The 15,936-nt window shown below is 45.9% G+C and overlaps 1 protein-coding gene across 4 annotated transcripts in view; it reads left to right on the forward strand.

Annotated features, from left to right (window-relative positions):
* Nucleotides 1-15,936, forward strand: part of LOC123756664 (protein RER1) — a 45,355-nt gene that overhangs the window by 16,331 nt on the left and 13,088 nt on the right. For all 4 annotated transcript variants that reach the window (XR_006772662.2, XM_069331721.1, XM_045739890.2 and 1 more), the window contains exons 4-5: nt 5,503-5,633; nt 12,534-12,617. Coding sequence is in view for 3 of the 4 variants with exons in the window: in XM_069331721.1 (XP_069187822.1) it covers nt 5,503-5,633; nt 12,534-12,617 (215 nt within the window). In the remaining variant the exon portion in view is untranslated. The remainder of the gene's footprint in view (nt 1-5,502; nt 5,634-12,533; nt 12,618-15,936) is intronic.

Raw genomic sequence — 15,936 nt, forward strand, 5'->3', positions numbered from 1 at the left:
AAGGGGTTCCTTGATCTCGAGACTCGAGCAGCTTCAAGGGATGCCCTTTCCGGAGGGGGGGGGGGGGCAGAGGCTTTCGAGTCTTGTCTCCCGGCTAAAGCTTCTGGGTCTGGCCAGTGGACCCCCTTTCTTCCGGCTTCTGCGGCTGCACCGTCCTTGTCTTGTGGGGACAGTGCTTGGGGAGATGACTCGACCCCAGGTCCTGCTGTAGGGGACCTAGAGGCTGGGGAGGGGCTGACTTGGGGGGCCTTGGGCCCCGATGGACCCCGCCTGGGTTTTTATTCCCTCTGAGCGAGGCTTACTGTTGCAAGGAGTGGGGTTTTCTTTTCCCCTCTCTGCGTACGAGTTGGATTTGGTGTTGGCCACTCCCCGGGTTCGGTTCCGTGTCCCCCAGGTGCATCAGTTCCGTCTTTCCGGAGGTTTTCGGTTTATCGCATCCAACCTGGTGTGGTGCGGGCGGCCCTTGCAGCATACCTCCTGCGTGACCCAGATTATGCCTCGGAGATGGATCCCTCGGAATTCAGGTTTGGGACTTCGTTCCCTTTCTAGCTCCATTACAAGGTTCCAGAGTCTTCCTGGCTAGTGGACTGCCCCTTGTTTGTTCTGGATGCCTGGCATTCCTTCTGTCATTCCCGCACGCTGGAGTGGCGGGAAGCTTCCACTGTGGTTCAGGTTTTCCTGGGGGGGTGATCTTGAGTACCTGAACAAGTGCTTGTTTGCCCCTGCCCTTCCACGTGATGTTGGCGTTGTTCAGCTCCATGTGCAGGTTCCCTCCCTTTCGGTGGCGCTTGTTGCAGAGGACTTGCGTGCCCGGGGCCTTTTGGCTTCGGCCTTGTGGTTCTTTTTCCTCCTGGAGTTGTCCTCGGATTGGCTCGTGAAGGATATAAGAGCGCTTGGGTCCGTCCCGGGGTCCGGCGCCTTGTCCTCGGCAGCTCATTCGTCGGCTGCCTTGTTGAAGCTTTTCGCACAGATTTTGAGGGATGCGGTTTCCCTGTTCTATGCTTCCCGGCTCGCGTGTTGGCAGGCGATGCTGGGTTCCTCCGTGGAATCTGCTTGGGCTCTGGATCTTAGGTTCTCATTGCCTTTTTGTCCTCTTCTGTTTGAGGCGTCTGCCGTGGCGCAGTTCATCCAGGCTGCTTTGTCTGCTTGTCGTTCGATGTCGGACTTGCTGGTTCTCCAGGGGTCCCATGGGGGGTCTTCCCAGAGGGGTCGTGCCATGGCTCGGGGTTCCTCTCGTTGTGGAAGGCCACTGGTGTCAGGTTCGGGTTCGGCTCCTTTGGACCCGCCCTCGTCTAGTCGGCGTGGTGATTGCTCTGCATGGGGTTCTGGGTCTTGTAAGGGGCGCCGGCCCTTTTGCGGTTTGCCCCATTGACGGGGCGATGGAGGGGAGGCTTGCGCTGTTCGCTCACGCCTGGTCCCACGATTCATGGGCATTTTGGGTCATGTCTGTCGGCCTGCGGTGGCGTTGGGTGGCTTCCAACGGGGTTGGCAGGGCAGGTTTCTTCCCCTGCGCTCTGTTGGGTCGTCTTGGAGTGGGTTTGCTTGGGCGTGGTCAAAACGACGACGTCCCTCAGATGGGTTTCCCGTCTGTTTCCAGTCCCGTGCGGACCTGAGGTTCATTCTGGACTGGACCTGGCTGAACCCGTGGGTTCATTGACCCTCCTTTCGGATGATTACGCTGTCACAGGTCCGGCTTCTGTTGGAGCTGGGCGCTTGGATGGTGTCCCTGGACTTCCGGGACCCTTATTGGCATGTCCCGATTCATCCGAGTTTCCGGGACTGGGTCTGTTTTGTTGTGGGGCGTCGATGTTACCACTTTCGTTGTCTCCCGTTCGGGTTGGACCTGGCACCTCGCATGTTCACGCGCCTTACGTGGGTCGAGGTCGCCCGTTTGCGTCTCAAGTGTTCGGGTGTTGGCCTACCTCGATGACTGGCTGGTTTGGGCTCCCAGCTGGTCGGCTTGCTTGCTAGCCAAGGAGTTGGTTCTTTCCCAGCTTGCTGGGTTCGGGTTCTTGGTGAACTGGAGGAAGTCCCATCTGGTTCCCTCTCGGGTTCGGTCTTGGCTGGGTCTCGTTTGGGACTTTCGGACCGCTACCTTGTCTCTCCCTTCAGAGTTTCTCCTGCGGCTGCGGTCCCGCCATCATCTGTTTCTGGTGGGCTCTTGGCTTGCCTGGTGGTTGCTCGAGGGGCTGTGTGGGAGCCTGAACTTCGTGGTGATGGTCTACTCGCCAGGTCGGGTTTAGCTTCATTGGCTGTTCTGGTTCCTTCGGGGTCATCCCTTCCGCCTCTCGCGCAATCGCTGGGTCGACCCCCGAGGGCCTTGCGTCGGCTGCTGCGTTACCGGCTTCCTCTTCAGGTTTTTTGGGGTTTAGTGCCTTGGCGTCTACCCGAGCCCTCGCTTGATGTGTTCACAGACACTTCGTCTCTCAGCTGGGGGTTTTGTGACCAGTGCTCACTACGCCGGCCAGGGGTGTTGGGGTCCGTCCTTCCGTCGAGCCCACAGCACAGTGCGGGAGTTCTCGGCGGTGTGGTCTGCTCTTCGGAGGATTGGGGTTGCCCGCAGGGTTGACAATTCGGCTCCATTCGGACTGCTCTCCGGTAGTTCATTGCCTGAATGTGGGGGTTTGATGCAGTTCTTGGCTCTTTGGGGTTGGTCGCTTTGGGTGACTCATCTGCTGAATTCTCGGGGTTTGGCTCTCCTGGTGGTTCACGTACGGGGAGTGTCCAACATCTAGGCTGATGGCCTGTCTCGCTTCGTTCCTCTCTCCACAGAATGAACGGTCGATGACGCTTCCTTCCGTTGGCTTTGCCGGACGTTTGGGCGTCCCGAGGTGGACCTCTTCACGTCGGCGTTATCGAGGCGCTTTCCCGTGTGTGCGGCACCCTTCCCCGATCGCGAGGCCGTTGGGGTCGATGCCTTTCGGCTGGACTGGTCAAGTTGGGGGTTCCTGTACCCCTTTTCCCCAGTTCAGCTGTTGCTCCAAGCCTGACTTGCTTGGCGACTTACCAGGGGAGAGTTGTCCTTCTGGCACGTTGGTTGCCGGCCCAGCCTTGGTTTCAGGCGCTGCTTGCTCGGTGTCCGAACCCCAGGGTTTTCTCACGGCTCCACTTCTATCGGCAGATCGGTCTGGTACGTCAAAATCGAGTCCAAGCGATGTTAAAAGCTCTGTACCTCAAGGTACAGTCCTTGCACCGCTACTGTTCCTTATTCTCATATCAGATATAGACAAAAATACATGTCACAACTTCGTGTCTTCCTTTGCAGATAACACAAAAATCAGCATGAAAATTACCTCTGCTGAAGACATTGAAAAACTACAAGCAGATGTCAACAAAGTTTTCGATTGGGCAGCAGAAAATAACATGATGTTTAACAGTGATAAATTTCAGGTACTCAGGTACGGCAAAAATGAGGATCTGAAACATAATACAGGGTACAAAACACAATCGAATCTTCCCACAGTAGAAAAACAGCATGTCAAGGATTTGGGAATAATGATGTCCGACGATCTAATGTTTAGGAAGCATAACAAAGCAAATATTGCGTCAGCCAGAAAAATGATTGGATGGATTACGAGAACTTTCAAATCCAGGGATCCCATCACAATGGTTGTACTCTTCAAGTCACTTGTGTTGTCCCATCTCGAGTACTGCTCAGTACTCGCTTCCCCCTTCAGAGCAGGAGAGATTGCTGAAATAGAGGGAATACAGAGAATGAAACCATTAGCAGAAACACCATTAGCATGGTTTTCCCCAGCACTATCACCCAAATATGATGCAAAGATCCTGGAGCTATTAAGCTGTGTCACGACAATGGTGACGAGTGTAATAAAAAAAATATGAATGTAATTACCTAAGTAGTTACAGGAGGAGAGGTATGCTCATGGTGTCCCGTCGTCCCAGTGCTCTCATATAACACTTTGAAACTATGTACTGATGGTTTTTTTCCCTACCCAGCCCATTCTCATAAACAAAGGTCAAGGTCCATTCCATGCATCCGCCAAACCCCCTGTTTATGAACGAAAGCGGTTTACACAAGACTCACAACTGATGGCATCCAAACACTTCCACAACAAGTGGTTCGCTGATGACTTGTTCAATACACAACGCTGTAGATGCTTCACCCACATACTACAAATATAAATAATCGCCAACGGAAGCTAAGCACCTAACCTAACCTAACCAATATGTAAATATGCACAATATGCTAATATAAAATAATAATAATTTATATTTAAGAAACTTCCTGTTTTGAATGAACAGCATGTTGAAATTGATGAATGCGTCTTTGGGGTCGATCGCTGGATGGGATGGACTTGGTCTGAGGACGAGTTGATCTATCAGTTTCTCATTTAACTTGTTCATAAGCTTGAATCTGTGTCCTCTTGTTCTTAAAGTTGCTGGTTTCAGGAATTGTTCTTTAGTCAATCTAATAGATTCCTGTTATTATTTTGTAAGTGGTGATCATATCTCCTCCTCTTTTTTTTCTTTTATCTCTGACATATTTAATGCCTCTAGCTTCGCCTCATAACTCTTTTGTTTTTCAATTCTGGAAGCTATATTGTAGCATGCCTTTGCACTTTTTCCAGTTCATTGGTGTTCTTCTTGAGATATGAGTGCCATACAACTGCTGCATATTCCAATTTTGGAATAGCCGGGATGCCGATTCAGTGTGGGTTACACAGCTTGTGAAGGTTCACCTTGATGTACTGTATATACAAGCATACTAACTGGCAGTACTCCACCACCCAATGTTCGTTCCTGACTCTAGTTGAGACAGACGGGCAACAAGACCCCACACTCGGCCAAGAAAAGGACTGCTCCAAGCAGGAAGGACTTCTTAGGAACTCTTTAGAGAGAGAGAACTGTTACTGCAGTGGTAGCACTTGAAAGCATTCAGAGAAGATAACCCCAGGCACATGCAGCTCTAAAATCTCTAAAGATGCCAGGCCCAGGATATACCATCAGTGTACAAAACAAAACCACACAGGACAAAGTCCAAAGAGAGACACAACTGAAAAGCAGATACAGATAACCACATCCATGGTTGTCTGTAAGCTGTGGCTCAGGGCCAGCCACAGCTTACAGACAACCATGGATGTGGTTATCTGTAATACTGGTATACTTCAGATGTGTGACTATACCTGCTTCAGGGAAGAAACTGACTGCACGAGTTAGTAAGACAGCATGAGCAGTTTCTATTTTTCATTGTTTCATCCATTGTTTTCATGTTTTATAGTTTGTTTCCATTGTTGGGGGGGGGGGGGCAGTTCATTTGGAAGGTTGTGAGGCTTTGGTCTGTTGAACCCAGCAGTGGTTTGTATTGGTTCACCTACCTTGAGTGCCAACCTTGGTGTGGTATTGTACTACTACAATATACTGTACTACATGTTGCAAAACTCTCAAAATTGGAAACTGGTAATTACTTTTAATGTCTAATGTTTATTATATTTTGGTAATTAAATTATTCTTTAATGGAAATGTTGTTGTCATTTTTGTCAGATGATGGACCGAGTCTTCCCACAAAAGTCAATGAAGAATTTCGTCCCTTTATGCGACGACTACCCGAGTTTAAATTTTGGTACAGTGTAACAAAATCTACTGTAGTGGCCTTCTTCTGTACTTTCTTTCAGGTAAATACCTATTATTTGTTTTGAATGGAATACTATGCTGCTTTCAATAACTTGATGATGTTATGCATTATAAATAGTGATAGGACAATTAATTGGAATCTGTGTTGAGAATATGAAGAATCCAGTATTCTTCAGTGATCAGAATCAGTATTAGAATCAAGAGAAATTTATCATGATTTTCCAATTCTTAATAAAATGATTCTTTAACATTTAACCCTTGGGTTAATAATCCCTTGCTAATAATAGCCATCAACACTGCTGTGGGCAAGAAAAAAATGATCCTTCCAAGATTGTTAAAATGTTATAATGTGTTATTGTAAAATGTTATAAGAACATCGTGTTTGGAGTGTGCAATTAGAACAAGTTTTAAATTCAAGTACATAGTGTTAGGGTTAAAATTAAAGTTGCATTAATTTTAGTGTACAATAGTTTTTATAAACTATTGTATTACTCAACATACAGCAGAACTACATAATCAATTCAGTGCTAACTGTATAATACAGTACATATTTACTGTACAGTATTCACAACTCCATGAGAATTCAAGATGGACATAACTCCAATAATAAGGTAAATAAAACTATGATAGTATTTTTCAGTAAAGTAGTAACATAATGTAGATACAGTATGTAATATGATAATGCATTTTTATTGTGTACAAGAAAAAAAGTCACTGATGCAAACACCACCTGGAGGCATCACCTGTTGCAACAAATCTCTCACCGCAACGAACTGGAGTGGGTCCCAAATAGTTTGCCGAATTGTGGTTGCACTGTAGTGTAATAACAGCAAAAACACTATTTAAGTGTACTAAGAATATACATGTCATTGGATATAAGCACCATATTTTTTTTAGCTTAGCTATGTTCCATGCATTAACCCTTTAACTGCGCAACACATCATATGATGTGTTCAGTGACTTGCAGTAACTTGCGCTTCACATCATATGATGTATTGGAGTACTACGCAACATTTAAACGGCCCGCGGATACACAGGGTTCACCACACCTTCATCAGGGCTCTTGTAAACAGACACCATTTTTTTTTTTAAATCGTGGGCCAAATTCCTGGGTGTGAGGGGCCTCAGTATTGAGTGAGCTACGAAGTCTGACACACGCAGCATGAGCTCACAGCACTGCTGTTCAGCTTGTGACCACAGCATCGCCTAAAAATGCCATAATATACATGTTCATGCTATTATTTAGCAATGATATTATTACAGAAGATCCCTGACTGTGATAAAAATTACCAGGATTCTGATAATAGCAGGATTGTGATAATTAGCACTGTAGTGGGAGAAGTAATCTTGGTGGGGAGGGAGGTAGCGTTGTCTGCTGACTCTGTGTGACCACCTTTTACTGTCTGAACTCACTATACCAGCTTAATTGTTCACTATGGTAAACAAAACATGCAGATACTTATATATAACGTCTGTATATAAAAGCAAAAACAGTATGGTGGGAGGAGAATGGTGGCGAGTCAGGTGAGGTGAGGGGGGGAGTGGCAGCCAGTGGCGGGCTGCCACTGGCTGCCACTGCCACTCAGCATATCAACTTAGTGGTTCGTTATGGTGAACACGAATGTAGATACTTATATATAATGTGTATATACAGTGTAATAACAGCAAAAGGAGTGGGGGGGGGAGGCCATTTTGGTGATGGGTGTGTCAACATCTGCATGATTTGTCATGTTGGTAGGGGTGGCCACTATGCTCTTTAGGCATTATATTGGCTTAGTTGAACAGTTATGGTGAACAAAACATGTAGATACTTATATATAACGTCTGTAAAACACCACAAACAGTATTGTTGGGGGTGAAATTTTAGTGCATCTGACCTTCAATGTGAGAGAAGCAGCCGCCACCTGACTGTGTGTAGCGACGTTTCTTAGTGCCTGAACTAGCTTCTTTATGAATGACATTCAAGCTGCAGATAATATAACGGATATTACCACAAACTCAGAAGACTTTGAAAGAGAGATTGATAATATGCCTGTGCATTTGGCTCCTGGGCCTGACTCATGGAATTCAATATTCATAAAAACATGTAAAGTACCAGTAGCAAGAGCACTCGGTGTAATATGGAGAAAGAGCCTGGATACAGGGAAGATACCAGCAGCACTTAAATCTGCAGATATAGCTCCATTGCACAAGGGGGGAGTAAAGCCTTGGCAAAAAATTATAGGCCAGTTGCACTAACATCACACATAATAAAAGTGTTTGAAAGAGTGATTAGGAATCAAATTTCTAGTTTTATGGAAAACAATGAATTGCACAATCCAGGACAACATGGATTTAGAGCGGGAAGATCCTGTCTGTCACAGTTACTCGACCACTATGACAAAATCACAGAAGCCCTAGAAGAAAAGCAAAATGCAGATGTTGTATACACAGACTTTGCAAAGGCATTCAAGAAATGTGACCATGGGGTGATAGCTCACAAAATGAGGTTAATGGGAATAACTGGAAAAGTAGTACGCTGGATACTCAATTTCCTGTCGAACAGAACACAAAGAGTAACAGTCAATCAGATAAAATCAAGTCCAAGCGATGTTAAAAGCTCTGTACCTCAAGGTACAGTCCTTGCAACGCTACTGTTCCTTATTCTCATATCTGATATAGACAAAAATACACTTCACAGCTTCGTGTCGTCCTTTGCAGATGACACAAAAATCAGCATGGAAATTACTCCTGCTGTGAAGACATTGAAAAACTACAAGCAGATGTCAACAAAGTTTTCGATTGGGCAGCAGAAAATAACATGATTTTAACAGTGATAAATTTCAGGTACTCAGGTACGGCAAAAATGAGGACCTGAAACATAATACAGGGTACAAAACACAATCGAATCTTCCCATAGTAGAAAAACAGCATGTCAAGGATTTGGGAATAATGATGTGCGACGATCTAACGTTTAGGGAGCATAACCAAGGAAATATCGCGTCAGCCAGAAAAATGATCGGATGGATTACGAGAACTTTCAAATCCAGGGATCCCATCACAATGGTTGTACTCTTCAAGTCACTTGTATGTGGTCCTGTCTCGAGTACTGCTCAGTACTCACGTCCCCCTTCAGAGCAGGAGAGATTGCTGAAATAGAGGGAATACAGAGAACATATACGGCACGCATAGACGAGATAAAACGCCTAAATTATTGGGATCGTCTCAAAGCTCTCCAAATGTACTTTCTAGAAAGGAGATGAGAGAGATACCAAATAATATACACATGGAAAATACTGGAGGGCCAGGTACCAAATCTACACAGTAAAATAACAACGTACTGGAGTGAACGATATGGAAGAAAATGCAAGATTGAACCAGTGAAGAGCAGAGGTGCCATCGGCATAATCAGAGAACACTGTATAAACATCAGAGGTCCGCGGTTGTTCAACGTCCTACCAGCTAGCATCGGAAATATTGCCGGAACAACCATGGACATCTTCAAGAGAAAACTAGATTGTTTTCTTCAAGGAGTGCTGGACCAACCGCGCTGTGATGGGTATGTGGGCCTGCGGACCGCTCGAAGCAACAGCCTGGTGGACCAAACTCTCACAAGTCAAGCCTGGCCTCGGGCCGGGCTTGGGGAGTAGAAGAACTCCCAGAACTCCATCAAGCAGAGTTTGGTTGGGGCTTCGGGGTTGCCACTTTTGCCTGCCATTCGGCTTCTTGCATTTTTTTGCGCCTTGCTGTGGTCGATGTGGCTCGCCTGCATCTGTTTGGTATTCGGGTTCTGGTCTACTTGGCTGACTGGTTTGGGGCTCGCCAGGGGTTTGGTTCTTTCCCAGCTCGCTGAGTTCGGGTTCTTGGTGTACTGGTGGATGTCCCATCTGGTTCCCTCTCCGGTTCGGTCTTGGCTGGGTCTTGTATGGGGCTCTCGGGTCACTTCCTGGTCTCCGGAGGTTCGGGTCGCTCACGGTTTGAAGATCTGGCTCCTTTCGGACTGTTCCCGGTGGTTCCTTGCCTGAACCAAGGGGGGTTTGGTGCGGTCCTTGGCTCTTTGGTTTTGGTCGCTTCGGGTGTCTCGTCTGCCGAGTTCTCGAGGTTGGCTCTCCTACTGTTTCACATTTGGAGGGTGTCCTCGGTCCTAGCTCGCTTGGAGCCTTTCGGACATGTGTTGTTCTTCTGGCGGTGTGGTGGCCAGGCCAGCCATGATTTAGGCGCTGCTTGCTCGGTGTCTGAAATCTCACGGGAGACACCTCCCGTCACGCAGGGTGCAGTCGCACCTCCACAGATCTCCAGTATCATCTATTGATACTGGTGATGGCTCAAAAGGGCCACCACTTACGGGCTATTCATGCCCGTGCCACCTTTTGGGTGGCTTAATCTAAATCAATCGGTGTCTGAACCCGAGGGTCTTCCAGCCAGGTACGTGACTGGTTCATTCTTCTCCTCGAGTTTCGTGTTTGGGGTTTTTGTTTCGAGTTTTTCGTTACTTGTGTGTGTGCTGGTTGGTGACTTCGTTGTTGGTCTCTCACCTGTGTGCTTCGTCTTCAGCGACAGTAAGGAGTTTCCTGGCTGTCCTTCCGGTTTTCTTATCAATGCATCGGTGTACTTCGGTCTCTGATAGGGTTGTCTTGTCCTTTCTTTTCATGGTTGTTCCAGGACCGTCATCTAATGCCAGATACTGTCATTGAGTAATTTACGGGGCTGGCGGAGCTGCTGCTGCTTGCATTCGGTGTTGTTCCTTCTGCTCCATTCCACAAGCTGTCTCGTACTTTGCTTCATCTCCGGCCTGCTTCTGCGCCTCCGGTGCCTTCCTGATCGTTGGCCCGGGCTCTCTTATTTTTTATTTTTTTATTTTATTTTTTTTTTTTTTTTCCTCGGTTGGTCGTGGCTCCTTTAGTTTAGGTTTGTTTTTCCAGGTCTCATTTTCTGTTGGCGTTGGCCTCTGGGGGCCGAGTCAGGGGAGTTTCCGGCTCTCCTCCGGTGCAAGAGTGCTTACCCTTCTGGGTGTCGGATCCGGTCGATGGCAGACATAGAATGCTTCCAACAACACGGGTTTCTTTAGACCTTTGCTCCTCGTGCCTCTCTGAGAGAGGGCCAGGTTCTGGCTCGTGGTTCCGGTAGGCAAGAACTCCATGCACTTTTGACTGATATCAGAAATCTAATAACTACATATTAGCCTAGATAGCTCTGGGGAGCTTCCGGGTCTGACCCAGAAAATAGTGTTTCATTACATTCAATGCTGGTTTTTTGGTGACAGACTTTGTTTAGTAATAAAGTGGAACCTCGAATGACGAGCAACTCCAGTTACGAGCATTTCGAGTAACGAGCAAGCCACTCCCAGAAAATATGTCTCGAATGACGAGCTTTTGCTCGATTAATGAGCGCTCCCACTGGTTCTCGGACACCTCCGACGACAGTTTTGTTATTTCACAAGACGAGTTTTTCACAAGACGAGCTCGGTGCCAGAACGCATTAAACTCATTAATCGAGGCGCCACTGTATTATTAGGATAATAAAAAGATATAAAAATACTTCTTTCATGAAAGCTTTATTGTATTAGATAGTCTCCAGGCTATCTCTGGCTGGCAATCTACTAAGCTAGCCACTTGGAGGGTGGGAGGGAGGGAGACCAGCAGCAGTGAGGGTGTACTCACCTAGTGGTGCTTGCGGGGGTTGAGCTCAGGCTCTTTGGTTCCGCCTCCTCTGAGGGAGAAGTGGATCAGGACTTCTCTTATTGGTGAGTGCAAACAAAATACTGTCACATTTATGCAATGAACCTGTCAATTTTTTCCCTTAGATATTTATTTAATTTTTTCTCTTCATTTTCCTCAATTTCTCGTTTACGAACTGACCAAACCTTCCTCTGAAGAGACAGTACTTTGCTAAATGTAATAAGTACATTTCTGACTGTCTGCATAATTCATAAATACACTTAATTGTGCTGTTACATTTACCTCCCCATATATTCTCATTTTCTGTTAATACACTCAAAATTTTTAGGTTTAAGTTTTCTTGTTCACTGCTACATACACAAGTTTTAAATATAAAGAATTTCTTTTTCAGTTTTGTTAAACAATAGAGATTTTATTCAAAATTTTAAAATATCCTGAGTTACTCTATAATTTACTGAAAGACTTTAGTTTTGTTTTATTAGTTTTATAAAATTGTAATATCAATATAGCTATAGGTTAAGTACTAATTGTAATTAAAATGCAATAAATGCTATTTTCATGCTTGTCCTCCTACACTCCCAAGGTTAGGTTACGTCGTGGTTTTCTATTCAGCTTTTCAGGTAAACTCTAATATTCACTATATTTTGGTGCGATGCTGGCGATTAAGTGTATTTATGTATTGTGCCGATAGTCAGGAATGTACTTGTTACATTTAGTATTAAAACGTACTGTCTATTTGGAGGATAGGCTGAACTGACACGATAACCGATGGGTCGCATCCCCAAGGGGTTTGCAAACCAAGTGGTCCTCTGTAATTTGTTTACACAGTTTGTGGGGGGAAGTTCTTTAGGCAGGTTTTGAGGCTTTGGTCTATTTTGAATCTACCAGTAGGTTGTTTTGACTCATGATCTTTCTGGCTGCCTTTCCTGGTGAGGTGGCAAAATGTCACTGCACCCTACACCTCTGTGAAGTGCAGGGGTTTTTGAGAGCCGAGTTTTTCAGAGCCAGGTTTTGGCTCTGATCCCCAGTAGGCTTTTATAACTCGACTACTGATGCAACCTAGCACTGTAAATGGTAACCATCTTGGTATATAAAGGGAAGCCACTGAGGCTTACCTAGAAATTGGCATTTCATTACACTCGATACTGGGTTTTTAAGGCAGTAATGATTATCATATGAGAATCGGCATCAGTATCTGAATTGTTAGAAATTTTAGTATTTTGTCTAATAACAAAATTACATAGCAACATAAATTGTTTTAACAAGCTGAATCTGGTTTTGCAGGTATTCAATGTTCCGGTCTTCTGGCCCATTCTTGTTATGTACTTCATCACCCTATTCTGCATCACCATGAAGAGACAGATAAGGGTAAATGCTATTCAAACTTGTTTGCACAATTGCTAGTTTAAATTCTACATATAAAATTTAACAATGATGAATATGTGGAATAAAAATAATGAAAAAAAAGAAAGTACTGTATATATATATATATATATATATATATATATATATATATATATATATATATATATATATATATATATTGTGACGGTAACGCGTTGGTGTTCGGCTGTTTAAGGCTAGGGGTATGGCCTCGTCACATAGTTATAAAAAAAATAGAAAAACTGGAACTTCGTCTGTGGTAAGGTAAGGAGAAGACACACAAAACACAAGTAAACTTTAACAATGAAATTTTAATTACGTTAAATAAATCAAAACATGAAAATAATGCACAAACAAATTCTTATAATAAAATCAATGAATCAAAATAATAAGAATTCTTAAATGACAAAATGAAAAGTTACGTTAAGGCAAAATAACAAGAAGTGCAATACAACAGTAAGTGGGAGGTGCTGGAATATTGGCTTAAAGCCACCACCTCTCTCAGTACACTCTAGAGTCTAGCTGGGAGGTGTGCTGGCTACGAAAGCACGGAACATTCTGAGGACTGATGTTGGGGCGACCCCAGACATCAGGTAGTATTGGGGGCGAGTGCAGGTGCAGCCAGACCGGCGACCAATCAGCGGAGCCGTAGCGATCAACGGGTAGTTTGGTGATTTGGGTCCGAACAGGTGGCGGGCTGCATACGTTTCTGCTCACCCTGGCAAGCCTTGCTGGTGCTGGTGTTGTTGGCGTTGTTGGACATTTCTTCCATAGTCTTTTATATAGTTGTGAAGACGTAATTTTGGAGGGAAGAGCAGGCTCAATCTCTTGTAGGAGATTATCGTCACAACTCTCCCCCGAAGCCTGCGGTTCTGGAAGAAGTACGTCGTTATGTGGTGGAGTAATGGATGGAGTTGCTTCTACTTCATAAACTCTGGAGAGATCATGGGCTAAGATGTTGTCAGACTCTTGGTATAGCGTGTCTCCAGGTTGAATTTCTGCAGTTAGCAAGCCCATAGTAGAAGACGTTGAGATGAGAAGTGGGCGTGCTGCAGGAGGTGTAGGGTGGTGTGGTCCGTATTGATGGTGGACCGAGCACTTTTCAGGTGTGGAGTGAAGTGCTGAAGCTTCAGGATGAGGAAGAGTAGCTCCTTGCCAATTGTTCCGTAGATCCTTGTAGCAGTAGTCGCTGACAGGTGTATTCTTCTCGCCTCGTTGCTGCATCACGACACCACCCACGTCGGTACCATTGGCGTCGACATGGAGGATGAAGGGCTTATCTGACGAGGTGAGAGTGGAATTAGAAGAGGGCATAGGAGCACGAGTATTATCCTGAAAGCATTTGGGAAGATCATTAAGGATTTTGGAATTAGAAGGCGCCGACTCCTTGTCAGTGCTTTCGGGAGAAGAAGCCGGGATGGTCTCACTGTGGATGTAGGGTTCTGTGAATGTGGAATAGTTAATCAAGACAGTGGGAGGAGTACCATTATATTGCTTCAGGAGGTTGACGTGGCACAGCTGGGTCTTCCGCCGCCTATCTGGAGTCTCTATCACATAATTATTATTATTCCTGCACTCTTTGACGCAGTAGGGTCCTGAAAATCTGTTTTGTAAAGGTGAACCTGGGATAGGGAAATAAGCAAGGACGAAGTCTCCCGGCTTGAATTTTCTTACTTTGCTGGTCTGGTCGTAATGAGTCTTCATTCTCACCTGGGCTTTCAATAGATTATCATGGGCAAAGCGGTGGACTCTCTCTAGAATGTGCTGAAGGTTTTGAAGAAACTGGGGCACATTCTGATGCTCACTGAAGGTGGCATCTCTGAGAGAGTCTTTGAAAGCCTTAAGGGGAGTACGGCACTTACGGCCGTAGAGCATCTCATAAGGAGATACTCCTAGGGACTCATTGGGGAGACTTCTGAAAATACACATTATTAGGTCAATCTGCTTATCCCAATCCTTTGAGGTTTCACTACAAAACTTTTTCAAGAGTGCTTTGATGGTCTGATGACTACGTTCAAGAGAACCCTGTGAAGCAGGATGATAGGGGCTGGACAATACCTGTTTGATGTTGAACTCCTCCAGTGTTCTTTTGAAGAGATCACTGGTGAAGTTGGTGCCACAGTCACTTTGAATCTCCCTGGGAAATCCGTATTGAGAGAAGATCTTCAATAGATGTTTGATAACCGTAGCAGCCGTGATGTTCTTCACTGGAACTGCTATGGGAAATCTGGTGGTAGGACACAGGATGGTTAGGATGTAGGCGTTACCTGAACTGGTCCGAGGTAAAGGACCAACACAGTCTATTATGAGTCTGTGGAAAGGTTCCGCAGGCACCTGTATGGGAATCAGTGGTGCTCTGGGAATGGAGACGTTCGGTTTGCCTGCCATCTGACATGTATGACACTGTTTAACGTACTGTTTGACGTTGTTTACCATACCTGGCCAGTAGTAGTCTTGACGAATCCCATGGTAAGTCTTGTTGAAGCCGTAGTGGGAGAATGCTCCATGGGCCAGGTGTAGAATACTGGGCCGCAGGCTGGTGGGAATCACAAGTTGTTCGGTGTTGGCCCAATCGTCCTCCTCCTTCAGTTTACTGGGTCTATATCGGCGGTAGAGCAAGTCGTTCTCTAGGAAGAACCCAGGAATACTGTCGGGTTGAGTCTCGGCCTGGAAAAACAATGGTGTTAAAGTAAGATCTTCCCTCTGCAACTTACGGAACTCCAACTTGGTCAGATGCGGGGGTAGTTTCTGAGGGTCTTGAGGGACAGCGGTAGCAGTAGAGTCAGCTGGCTGTGGACGTGCGGCTTGTGCACGGGTGGTCACGAGAACCGGAGGAGAAACTTCACTCTCTTGAACCTCTGCTGGAACATACTCAAGAATAGGGTTACTTGGCACAGAGTTACACACCTGGGGTTTGTCCATGACGATCAGGTTGGTTGGTTGCAGGTCTTCTGCCAAGTCGTTGCCTAGGAGAAGTTGCACTCCAGGCATGGGAAAAGGCTTTTCCCTGACGGCGACTTGGACTTCCCCGTTCACGTAGGGACAATCCAGGTGGACTCTGGCGAGAGGGTATGGAGTAGTAGCAGTGAGGTCAGTGATGAAGACCGTTTCCCCGGTGTAGACTATGTTGGGCACAGCCGACTTCAAGATGATCGATTGTAGAGCCGCTGTGTCCCTCAAGATCTTCAATTTGAAACGTCCCTCCGGATTTGAACCGTTGGCAGAGACAGTTCCAGTATACAGGTGGTTACTGAAAAGAGAAAGATCATTAACATCAACACCAACATTCATCACAGGCTTACCG

This window comes from Procambarus clarkii, chromosome 26, assembly GCF_040958095.1.
Source record: "Procambarus clarkii isolate CNS0578487 chromosome 26, FALCON_Pclarkii_2.0, whole genome shotgun sequence".
In the NCBI taxonomy this organism is placed as follows: Eukaryota; Metazoa; Arthropoda; class Malacostraca; order Decapoda; family Cambaridae; genus Procambarus; species Procambarus clarkii.